This window comes from Balaenoptera physalus (genome assembly GCF_965194825.1).
Source record: "Balaenoptera physalus genome assembly, chromosome: 7".
NCBI classification, from domain to species: domain Eukaryota; kingdom Metazoa; phylum Chordata; class Mammalia; order Artiodactyla; family Balaenopteridae; genus Balaenoptera; species Balaenoptera physalus.
The window spans coordinates 44,165,891-44,178,791 of NC_138886.1; the positions used below are offsets into that span (position 1 = coordinate 44,165,891).

General features: G+C 39.7%; 1 protein-coding gene across 3 annotated transcripts in view; it reads right to left on the reverse strand.

Moving 5' to 3' along the window:
• The window catches only part of PCSK5 (proprotein convertase subtilisin/kexin type 5), a 457,855-nt gene that overhangs the window by 369,485 nt on the left and 75,469 nt on the right, over positions 1 to 12,901 (reverse strand). For all 3 annotated transcript variants that reach the window (XM_082470900.1, XM_082470899.1, XM_082470898.1), the window contains exon 3: positions 6,414 to 6,527. In XM_082470900.1, coding sequence (XP_082327026.1) covers positions 6,414 to 6,527 — 114 coding nt within the window. The remainder of the gene's footprint in view (positions 1 to 6,413; positions 6,528 to 12,901) is intronic.

Genomic DNA, 12,901 nt, shown 5'->3' on the forward strand with positions numbered 1-12,901 from the left:
ACAGCTAAATGGGGTGTTGTAAAAGGATGATTTCCAAGCTGCCAGGACAATAATGCCACAAACTCCACCAGATTTTATTAGAGTCAAATGACAGTAAGTCATTAGGAAAATGTGTGCCAACCACAGAAACAGCAATGCCTCACACTCTTGGAGAACTGAATACCATCCAGTTGGCTGAGAAAGAACCATGTGGCTTACAATCATTTTTCACAATTACTATCCTAGCTAGTTCATAGTTTTTGGCAGATATACCTCACACGCATAGCCGAACTCAGCTAATTTTCACTCTGCTGATCGACAAATATGATTTTTTTTCCTCAAAGAAACCACCCAGAGAGCTTTCATGAAATTTGAGGTAGTGCAACAAAAAGTGAGCCCATTTGTTAAAACCTGGCTTTAAAAAATGCATAGTAAGCAGGCCACCCAATATTCATTAAAAAAATTCTGTGTTAAGAATACTAGTCATGGGCTTCCCTGGCGGCGCAGTGGTTGAGAATCTGCCTGCTAATGCAGGGGACACGGGTTCGAGCCCTGGTTTGGGAAGATCCCACATGCCGCGGAGCAACTAGGCCCGTGAGCCACAACTACTGAGCCTGTGCGTCTGGAGCTTGTGCTCCGCAACAAGAGAGGCCGCGATAGTGAGAGGGCCGTGCACCGCGATGAAGAGTGGCCCCCGCTTGCCGCAACTAGAGAAAGCCCTCGCACAGAAACGAAGACACAACACTGCCATAAATAAATAAATAAATAATAAAAATAAAGGAATTCTTTTTAAAAAAAAAAAGAATACTAGTCATACTCACTACTACAGTCTGAGAATCAAATAGCAAGACTGCACAAGGCCTTCTTTGCTTTCCTCTTTGGAATTGAGCTTGCCTTCCATAAGGCAGGAGAAAAAAATTTTTTAAGTTCTGTACTATGGGCTTCTCCAAAATCAGTATTAGTTCTTAACAGTTAGACAAGAAATACTGTACAATGCTATAACACGTTCCTAAGGCAATAAAATATTTACATGACTAAAGGAATAAAAGAGCTATTCTATTAAACTTATATTTTCCTCCAAGTTTCATTTCCAGTTTGCCTTCTTGGGACTCTTTGTCAAGAGCCTGAGTACAAATTTCATGTATGAATGTGTTTCGGGATGACTTCAGAAAATATAAAATCTACTATAAATTGAATAATCCCTCCCACAAAGAGAAACATCCTGCCAACAAAGGGGAACTCCCTCCCCCCCACTCTGTATTTCAAATGCAGCATCTGCCATAACTCTGTAAGGGATGAAGGGACACTGTTAGGACAGGATTCACAAGGGGTTTCAACTGTATACATAATGTTCTATTCCTTAGATTGGGGGTGGGTGGACCTGCATTTGTGGTATTCTTTCAAATTTTTGTATGTCTTAAATATTTTGTAACAATTTAAAAAAATTTAACTCCCTGAATTTGCTCAATTGGCATTCCCAGACCCTTGAGGAGGCATCTTACTTAGCCTTGCTATCTCTAGAGTCAAACTGCATTTTCTTCAGGGGGTCAAAATGGTCCATTATACCAGCTGGGTACATTAAAACCATGTCTATTACACTGAGTTCCCAAAGACTTGGCCGAATCTTCACAACCTTTCCTATCAGATATCTTTTGTCTGTGGAACATCTTGAAAGACTATATAAGCCAAGGATATTTCTCAATCAGTGCAAGTAAAGTGAAAATATTTTCTTATATTAAAGCTGCCAGCTTCCCAAATAGAAAATTTTGTAAGAAAAAGGTATAAGATCAAGAGAAACAAATTAAATCGACCAAGTGCACTTTAAAGTGTCTCATAAGTTTTTAAAAAGCTCTTCTTCCTCCAACTGATAATGGGAAGATGGAGGCCAGCTGTGTTCACATAAACCTGTTGAAAATATGATAGAGCACGGAGATCTCAACGCAGTCCTGAGAGTCAAACAGCAACAGCTGAACTGGGAACTTGTTAGAAATGCAAATTCCCAAATCTCCGCTGGGGGGCGTGAGAGGGGTGGGCAGCAATCCCTCCAGGTGATTCTGATGCCAGAGAGTACGAGGTCCAGGGACTCGGAAGTTGGAATTCTAGCCTCTGGAGTCAGAGTGACTAGGTTTGAATACCAGGATCTGCCCCTGGTAAAGAGTGTGACTTTGGGCAAGTTACTTAACTTGTCTCTGCTTTATTCCTCAGTGTACAATGAAGACAATAATAGTTCCCAGCTCACTGGAACGCTGGCAATAAGATAATATTATACATGTGAAAGTTTGGCAAAATGTTTGACAAAGACTCAATAAACATGAGCAATTATTTTCTCTACATGATCATAGATGTCCAGTTTACTCATCTATTATTTGATTAGCATTTACCACAGACACGGGCAGTGAATAACTCAGGACTCCTGGCTGCATACTAGAATCACCAGGGAATTCTGATGAAATCCTACTGCCTAAGCCCTCCTCTATACCAAAAATAACAATCTCTGATAGTGGGACCCAAGCTTGGATATCCATTAAAATCTACTCAGGACGTTTTAATGGAAGAAGCAAATCTACAAGCAAAAATTACAACCCAAAGCCCATGGAGCTGGGTGTATGCACATGATCCCAGAAAAACGTTTAGGGAGGAGTCGTTGGCCCAGCAAACTTTCATTGGCACTTATATATTCCTCTCCTGCGTTACTGATCTTCTTAGGAAGCACGAATCATGTCTTCCTAAATCCTCAGTGCTTGCCACCATGCTGACAAAGAGGAGATGCTGACGTCTGTCAGTGCAATGAGAAGCGAGCTCTGTTTCTACGCCTAGACCCTCCCAACTCCTGGAAGCCTAAGCACAGTGTTTCAGGTCAGAGGAGTAATTAGACAGCTGTCATCTCCATAACAAACTCTTGAATATGTACCTTTCCTTGAATATACTGCCCAAGCCTCAAGGCTAGACATAATGGTTTCACATACCGGTTTCCAAAGGGAGGAGTGACAGGGGCAAGGCTTTTAAATTAATTAAAAGAGACACTCAGGCACACTTCATGCCATTCTTTAATCTCTGTTCTCCTGTGATAAATATAGACTGACAGGACCAGGCCTAGGCTAACGAGCTGAAGGTAGGACCCTATGGAGGCTCACCAAGCAGCCCTCAGAAACACTGCAGCAGGGCCAAGGGCTCAGAAAAAGGAAGAAGGAAATCAGCACCTTCCCCAACTGTGTCACTGACACGTCACCAGAGCGCTCTGAAGGATGCCCACTGCACATGTGATCACACCCCCCTTCAACTAGTAGCAATTAAGACAACAGATAAAAAGAAAACAGCATGTATTGTAATTAAAAAGAGAAGAATAATCACAATTATAATTTATTGAGAGTTTTCTAGTGTCAGGCAGTGTGCTAAAGGCTTCCTGTGCAGTATTTCATTTCATTATGGTAACCAGTTTCCCAACCATCCTCCCCTCCTAGTAGTATACGCATGCTTGTGTAGTTCCCTCACACGCTGAATCAGAGTTCATACATGTGGCCAAGAGAAAATTACAGAAGTAACTGTGACTTCTGAGGTTAGATCATAAAAGACGTCACCGCTTCTGACGCAACCTCTTGAATCACTTGCGCTGGGGGAAGACGGAGCCATGGAGCCAAGTGGACACTCCAGCAGCCCCACGGTGAGGCCCACGTGGCGAGGAACCCGCCACGTGACTAGGCCACCTCAGAAGTGGACCCTCCAGCTCTAGTCATACCTTTGAGTCTTCCGACTGAAGCCCCAGACATCACAGAACAGAGAAGTCGCCACCACTGGGCCCTGTCTGAATGCCTGACCCACAGAACCCAGGAGATCACTGTCTTAAAACCTGAGCTCTGTAATTTATTATGCAGCAATAGCTAACTCATACGTAAGAGCTAGATACTCTTATTTTATAGCTGACGAGAGTTTAACTGATTCAATCGTGGGCGTAGTAAGCGAAATAATGGGGATTTGAATCCATGTTTGCAGATTTGAAGTTCTGGCTCCTATTCTGTCACCACTCCTGACAGATAAACATATGGTGTGTAACCTATTTCCCACCCCTTTCATTAAGGGAACAGTATGTATGTAATAGGAAGTTTTGAAGTATTTTGGTTGTCCCTAAGATACTTTGTCCATCCTACATGGCACCCACCATTCTGCCTTGTATTTCAGCTATTTCTCCATGGATAGATTAGAAGTTCCTGGAGGGATGCAGTAGTGCCTTCCTTATGACGGTGCTTGTAAATAGTAGAAGGATGGGGATAGGATGCCACTTTAATCCCCTGGACTCCCATCAGTCTGCCTGGTTCGGCATCTCTGCTCCATCACTCTCAGGCTGGGTGATCTTAGGCAAGTGGCCTAAATTTTATGAGCCTCAGATTTCTCACTCTTATAACACCGGGCCAATATTAATGCACACTTTTGTTCACACTACATTAGAAAAATATTAGCACAAATAAAGTATGAGCACATTGCCTGGCATGTGGTAAGTGCTCAAAGAATGTTACCTATTTGAATTATTACCATCAAATATGTGTTGAAAAACATCCAATATTTTAAATGGCCAAACAAAAGCTCTTCCCTCTCAACCTTTCCTTACATCAAAAGAGAATTTCCAAAGAAATGGCAGTGGTTCCTGGGAGTGAGGGTATCTCACTCTATAAGCACTGAGACCTTTGGCGTCACCTTGGCCATGGCTCCTACGACAGCCCAACCTGCCCTGCTGGAGTGGTGAGAGGGTAGGGGAAAGCTGCTGTACACTTCCACTGTCCAGTGGGACACGTGCAGACGGCAATTTGGTTCTTTCTTGCAAAAAGAAATGTAAGGCAAAGAGGGGCTCACTCTCCCCAGCCTTATAAACAGGGGTGTAGGGGGATTTTGCTTGCATCCTATCTCTTAATCCCATTACATCCTTATCATCTTGTCAGCACAGACAAAGCTCCTTAGCTCCTGCCAACACTCCCTCTAATGCCTTCCCTTGTGGTTCACTCTTTCTTGGTCTTGGAGCTAATAAGCTGTCAAGTGTCTTACTGTCCCCTCAGGTGATTTCTACTCAAATGCTGTTTAGAGTCCCACCTCCCTTTGAACTTAGCTTTATGGCTCCTTATTTTTTCCTTATGCATGAAAGAGTTTTCTGTGTAAAATTCTGTTTGGGGTCCAAAATCTTTCCACAACCTTCCACTTCCAGGTAAGACTAAGAAAAGGGAAACTGGGAGAAACGCCAGCTACATTCACCCATCTCCAAATAAACACAAATTCTTAGTGTTGCTAGGTGCTAGGTTAGATTCTCAGATGGGAGGATATAAGTGACCCCCTGCCCAAAGTAACAGAGGAGATTTAAAAATACAACAACTATGAAACAAAGTGCCAAGGGAAGGATGTCAGGAGTGGCAGAGATAGAGGGCCCAGGAGAGCAGAGGAAGGACAAACACGGACAGGTGAGGACATGGGAGACATGAAACAGTCAGCCTTGGGTGTGGGCTCTGAGGGACGGACTATCCTGAACCGAGGATGTGGGGAAGGGCAAAAGACCACTCTGGGCAGAAGGAATGAAATGCAAGGAGGCAGAAAAGCATCAGACAAGTATGTGGAATGCAGTGGATTTGTAGAGAAGCAGGGTCAGGGAGTGCAAAAAACAAGGTAGATTGGAGGAGATAACTCTGGCAACAATTTGCAATAAAGATTTTCAAAAAAGAGAAAAGTTAAGGTCTTTTGCAGATTATAGAGCAAATTGGTAACATATGAATTTCATGATTAAGTAACATATTCTAATCAATTTCTCAGGGATCATGAATATAAAACCCTAAGACTACAGAAGTGTCAATATATTTTCAAAGGAGGCGGCATCAAGTGAATTTCTAGATCACTCTTCCCAATATGTTAAATTTCCCTCACTGAAAGTTTTTGCTTGAACCAATGAACTAGCTACAAGTCAAATACTTTTCAACTGCTTTTTTCCTGGTCTAGTTTTAAAAATTGTTACCCAAAGTGAGAAGGCACATTTAGACAACTAAAGTCAGGAATCTGTTACCTACTTGCAAAGTCATCTCAATAATTTCCAAGACCCAGTACCATTAACCAGGCTGGTTTCAGGGTGGAGTAGATGAGTACCAGAGGTGAACACAACTATTGCTAGGTCTCAGGGTGTCTGCCCTTAGCATATTTTTCTATCTTCTCGCCCAAACTTACCAAGCTACTACCCAGAGTAAGATCTCAAACAGAAATACCTTCAGAATCAGAACTCCCTTCTTTCTCCTTAGAACCAGAGAGCTAAGTTCAAAAAAAGATCCAGACACCATCACAGGCCATCAATCTCCATCTTGAAACAGGAAAGAGTCCCTGGTCACTGTTTCTGTGTCCTCCCGGTCCTAACAGACAATCCCTGCACAACACAGAACAGAACGCCGTGGCCCCAGGCCAGGCAGACTCACCATATACCACATGCTTGGCCACTTGGGATCATTGAAGTAAGTGGACTGGGCGTGGCTAAAGTCATAATCCCTCTTGGTCCGTTTTTTTACCACTTGCTGTTGGATCCACTCCACCTGCCAAGAAGGACATTTGGTGAGTGTTCAAGTTCCATCAGGGTTAGCACAACATAAATGACAGTCTGGGACATTTCCATCTTGAGTCAGTTCTGTTTAAGTCACAGGTTTCATTCTGGCAACTAGAATCTCCAGAGCATAGAGATTCCCTAGAAACCTGGTTCTATTTCATCTTTAATGCAGGTAGGCTTTGCAGTCTTTTATGATAGATCATTCGTATTTCTCAACAACATGCTCACCCCTTTAGCTTTTTCAGAAAGCATATTTTACTCCCAATTTATTGCAAATTGATCATGTTAATTTTTAAAGCTAATTTATTCACCCGGACCTTATACTAAGGGCTAGAAAACTTCTCTAAAGGTCCAGGTAATAAATATCTTTGGCTTTGCGGGTCATACAATCTCTGTTGTAACTACTCATTCTGCCACTGTAGCACCATAGACAGCACATAAACAAATGGGTGTGACTATGTTCCAGTAAAACTTGATGTATAAAAACAGGAGGGAGGCTCGATTTGGCCCACAGGCCACAGTTTATATCAAAATTTTAAAATGGTCTGGGATTACACATCAAATTAAAAGAATCATCCTGGGATCAAATGCTCTAGGATCACAATTTAAAAAAAAAAAATGGCTGTCTACAACAGAGTGGTGGAAAAAGCACTATTCAGGTAAGCAGAAAACCAAAGCCCTAGACTTGTCTCTGGTACAAAATTGGAGAAGTCACTCAACTGTCTGAGCCATAGGTTCCCTGCCAGCTCCAAAATTCAAACCCTCTACATTTGAGAAAGTCTTAACATTTAGCCACAATTAGTTTTTAAAAAGTAACTGGGAACTATGAGTTTAATACAGAATTGTAACCTAAATGGTATGGGTATGAATGGGGGTACTTTTAAAAGCAGTTAATCATTATGGCAATATAAGTATAAGCATGTTTCATTTTGAACGGAGCATCTCAGATACAGTATCAGCCCGGTGGCATTCTACAATTTGTTCCTAAATTCTCTTTGTTTGATTTCTTCTTCTGGCCATAGCTAATTCAGTTGTAATACTCTAAAATGTTCCCTTCCACCATGTATCTCTACTCTCCACAAAGGAATTAAAAACTGGTGGGGGGAGGAAGACTTTGTGGTCCACTACTACGATCTGTGATTCCATAACCATCCATTCAATAAAGATTTCAGAACCTCTCTTGCCTACTTCAAAGATTACTAGAGGAGAAGGAATACTAAAGGACCAATTAACAAGCTCAAAATGCATAGCTATAAACAAGGTACTAAGGCCAAAAGCCCAACTAATAAATTTCTATGATTCTCATATTGGGAAATATTATTCAACAAGAAGATTGGTATGCAAGATGAATTTAAATAGTGAATTCGTAGTTACATCACTAACAAGGCAAACAGAATCACACAGCCTCCTAAATAAGATCTATTTATGATTTGGATCACAGCTAAGCATCATATATGTGCATTTTCTGCTAGGTAATTTAAGCAAAATTATCAGTACAGAGAAAAGTCAATAAATGAAAAATAATATACTGGCAAATGAAAGTTTTCTGTTCCTGCTTTAATATAGACCAAGTGACTCAGTGGCACTGAATCATTCTACATCACACACACATGCACACACGTGTGCACACTGGATAAAAGGTATTACATGTTATTTCTTTAAACCATTGGACAATAGCTGTCAGGCAAGCTAATAAGGATCTTGTTTTTTCTTTACTCCAAGAGACTGCTATTTAGAAATCACACTGAAACTAATGGGGCATTAAAAATGTGTGTAATTTTTTTAAATGAAGAGAGTAATTTTTAAAGTGACCATGTTTCTAAAAATACAGAACAAAATCAATTTCCTTCTCAATCAAAGTGGAGCAGCAAGCATGAGTGTGCATGTATTTTGTCTATTTCCAGAAAACATTTTAATCTCTTTATTTCAAACAATCTTTCTAAGGAATGAGTTTCATAAAGTCATTTATTCATTCAATACGCAGTAAGTGCTTATTTAATACCAGACACTGTACTGGGAATATAAAGATGACTAAGAATAATCTTTGCCTTTGATGGACTTAATTTTATCAAGGAATATTTAGCAATTATTCTACAATTCTCCGCTTCATAAAAATGTCATTATCTTCATGAATGACATGTGATGCAGGATCTATCACTATACTAATTAGACCATTTATGAAAATTTTGACTATGCAAATTACATTTACAGTCCTTATAGTACTGTCTCTTAAGACTTATCCTAATAAGATGGAACTAGTTCATATTTGCACACTTGGTAAAAGAAAGCTGCAGATCTGTTTAGACCAAATGCTTTACAAACTAATTATATATTGGCAGTGGTCTTTCCTAAGAGAGCCTCCATAAATCCTGAACTGCCAACATATATGTGTTCGCAAATCAGAAGGTGTCAGATCTCGTGTGGACTCAATAAAGAGATGGCTCAAGCTCAGAACAAGTCTACAATGGGGTAGGGTGCATAACTGTCTCTACAATGACACTGTAAGTATGTACTTCTCCCTACATGTGTGCGTGCGTGCATGCACACACACACACACACAAATGGACAAATGGGATAAGTATGTGAGAAAACCAAGTGACAGCCATTTTCCCAGATGAACTATAGGTACTAAAATAGAACAAAATACCTCACCAAACACCATCTCTTCTGTAATTTTACCAAACAAAAATGCTTAGTTACAGGGCTCAGTGGCTAGAAGGTAGCACAGCAAGTTGGCATCTACATTTGACTATAAGTCACTCTGTCTGATAACAGGGCTGCAATACTCAAGAAAAGTACAGTTGGTTTTTTTTAGTGACAGATACCATGTATTTTGTTTTGGTGTTTTATGAGTATGAGTCTATAGCCCTACATTTTTGGGAAAGCGGGAAAAGCACCCTTTGGGTCTGAAGATTTCTATGACTGGAAAGAGCATATTTATATTTTTAAACCATTATCCATATGTCTGTCCTTGAGACCTTAAAAAAAAAAGCTCAGAGGTAATGCATTATACAGATTTCACTTCTTGCCAAGAAGCCCAGTGCAAAGAAAAGCCAGTTAGAAATTCATTTTCATAAAACTATGGTCAGCCCAGGAAAAAAGGAAAACTGTGTGCTTTCCCTCACTGGTTTAACTTCTAAAAGTTCTATTTCCTATATATTATGGATCTACACTTAAGCCAGGGTATAAAAACCTTTAGACCTTTGAAATCAATCTAGCCTCCATTAATTAAGCCACATGTGTGGTACGGGGTGTTAAGGACAGCCCCTCCCTCTACTCACAGAGTTCACCTGCCTACATGGTCCACGTGAACAGTGGGCATTTGCCACTTCAGAATCTTTGTCTAAACATGTTCTCTTTCATCAGTTTCACTTGTCAAGCAAAGCACGTTAATTGATGATTATGGGAAGCCTACCCACAGTCTCAGCTGAACTCATATCTCATGATTTTGGAATTTACCAACTTTCTGACACTATACACACAGGGAAGGAAATTTGTCAGCAATCAGAGAAAAGAGGATGTTAGTCTATGAATCTACATTATATAAGTTATCATATAAATATAAACAGAAAACCAATTGTGGTATCTATCACAAGAAAGACAAATACTGCATGGTATCACTTATATGTAGAATCTAAAAAAAAAGTCAAACTCATAAAAAAAGGTAGAAAAGTGGCTGCCAGGGGCTGGAGGTGGAGGAAATAAGGAGAAGTTGGTAAAAGGTACAAACTTACAGCTGTAAGATGAATAAGGTCTGAGGATCTAATGAATAACATGGTGACTATAGCTGATAACACTATATTGTATAAATGAAATTTGCTAAGAGAGTAGAACTTAAATGTTCTCACCAAAAAAAAAAAAAAAAGATAAACATGTGACGTGATGGATGTGTTAACTAGATGGGGGGATACTTTCAATAGATCAAATACATCAAATCACAATGAGGTACACTTCAAATATTTTACAGTTTTATATGTCAATTATGTCTCAATAAAACTGAAATTTAACAAATATGTAGTATCTCCACAGTGAGGAGAAATCAGCCCTTTAGATATTAAAATATATTAAAGCTAATGACTGAAACACACACTGCTAGCAAATGTCTACAGGTATTGATATATCAATGGAATGGGATGGAAAGTCAAGAAACTGACAGAAAATATGTAAGAATATAGCATATGATACGACTGCTATCCTAAAGCAATGGGGGAAAACAGATTACTTTATAAAAGATGTTGAAACACGAACCAACTGGGGAAAAAAATAAAATTAAAACCATTCCCACATCTTAATCAGGATCAGTTCCAAATGAATCATATTTAAAAGTAAAGTAAACAAATAAATCCATATAAGTCCCATGAGAAACATAGGAAATTTTGAAAAATAACCTTAGAGTGGATGATGCTTGTCTAAGTATAATAAAAATCACAAAAGTGATTTGAAAAAATGGATACATTCAACTACAGAAAACATAAATTTGGCGTGGCAAAAATTACTTCATAAACAAGGTAAAAGACAAACTAGAGAAACATTTATAGCTGTTACCATGGACAAAGGCTCTTTCCCTCAAATATAAAGAGTTCCTGGGACTTCCCTGGTGGCGCAGTGGTTAAGAATCCACCTGCCAATGCAAGGGGACACGGGTTCGAGCCCTGGTCCGGGAAGATCCCACATGCCACGGAGCAACTAAGCCCGTGCGCCACAACTACTGAGCCTGCTCTCTAGAGCCCGCGAGCCACAACTACTGAGCCCGTGTGCCGCAACTACTGAAGCCCGCGTGCCTAGAGCCCGTGCTCGGCAACAAGAGAAGCCACCACAATGAGAAGCCCACACACAGCAATGAAGAGTAGCCCCTGCTCGCCGCAACTAGAGAAAGCCCGCATGCAGCAACAAAGACCCAATGCAGCTAAAAAAATAAATAATTAAAATTCAAAAAAAAAAAGAGTTCCTACAATCAATAAGAGAAAAATTCAATAGGAAAACAGGCAAAAGAGAAGAGTACAATAATCTCCAAAAAGGTAAATCAAGTTTCTTAAACATATAAAAACATGCCTAACCTCATGCATATAAATACAAAAAAGCAAATTAAAACCACACCAAGGGCTTCCCTGGTGGCGCAGTGGTTGAGAATCTGCCTGCCAATGCAGGGGACACGGGTTCGAGCCCTGGTCTGGGAGGATCCCGCGTGCCGCGGAGCAACTAGGCCCGTGAGCCACAACTACTGAGCCTGCGCGTCTGGAGCCTGTGCTCCGCAACAAGAGAGGCCACGATAGTGAGAGGCCCGCGCACCGCGATTAAGAGTGGCCCCCGCACCACGATGGAGAGTGGACCCCGCTTGCTGCAACTAGAGAAAGCCCTCGCACGAAACGAAGACCCAACACAGGTAAAAAAAATAAATAAATAAGTAAATAAATAAAGTAACTATTAATTAAAAAAAAAAAAAAAACCACACCAAGATACGGCTTTTCACATCTCACCTTTCAGATATAAACATTCTAAATATTGATGCCATACTACTAGGGAGGAATGATAAAATAGTCATCCTCATATAATGGGGATGGGAATGTAAATCTATACAACTCTATGGACAGTAAGTGGACATTACCTACAAAAATCCTGAAATAAGTCATTCTACTTTTAGAAATTTACCTTACATTTTTAAAAAATATTTTATTGAAGTATAGTTGATTTACAACGTTGTGTTACTTTCTGCTACCCTACATTTTTATTAACACATGTAAATATACAAAGTTATTTATTGAAGCACTTCTAGTAATAACTGAAAGTAATAAACAACCTGAATATACACTGATAGGGATTAATTAAATAAACAATGACATATCTTTATAACGGAGCACAATGCAACCATAAAAGATAATGAAGTGGGCTTTATGTATTGACAGAGAATAGTCTCCATGATGTAGCCTAAAATGAAAAAAAAAAAAAAAAAAAGGAAGGTACGAACAGTCTATAAAAGATACTACAATTTTTACACCTCTCTGAGGTAACTACTGTACACAAAAAAACCTGATAACACTGGTTGCTTTCTGGGGGAATAACTAGGTGATTGAGATGCAGGAATACGAGGGAAAACTTTTACTGTAGGCCCTTTAATACCTTGTTACTTTTGAACTATGTGAGTATGTCACCTATACAAATAACTTTACATTTCCTTTAATTTAACATGTTCCATTGGTTACTATTATGTAATCCAATGGTATCAAATGTGACCAAATGCCTAAATTACAACATATTTTAAAAGCAATAATGAGAAAAATAGTATATAAAAAGTACCTTAGATAGTGTTATAGTATGTTGTAACACGGCCAATATTGAGAAAAGGTGGGTAAGTAACCAAGAGAA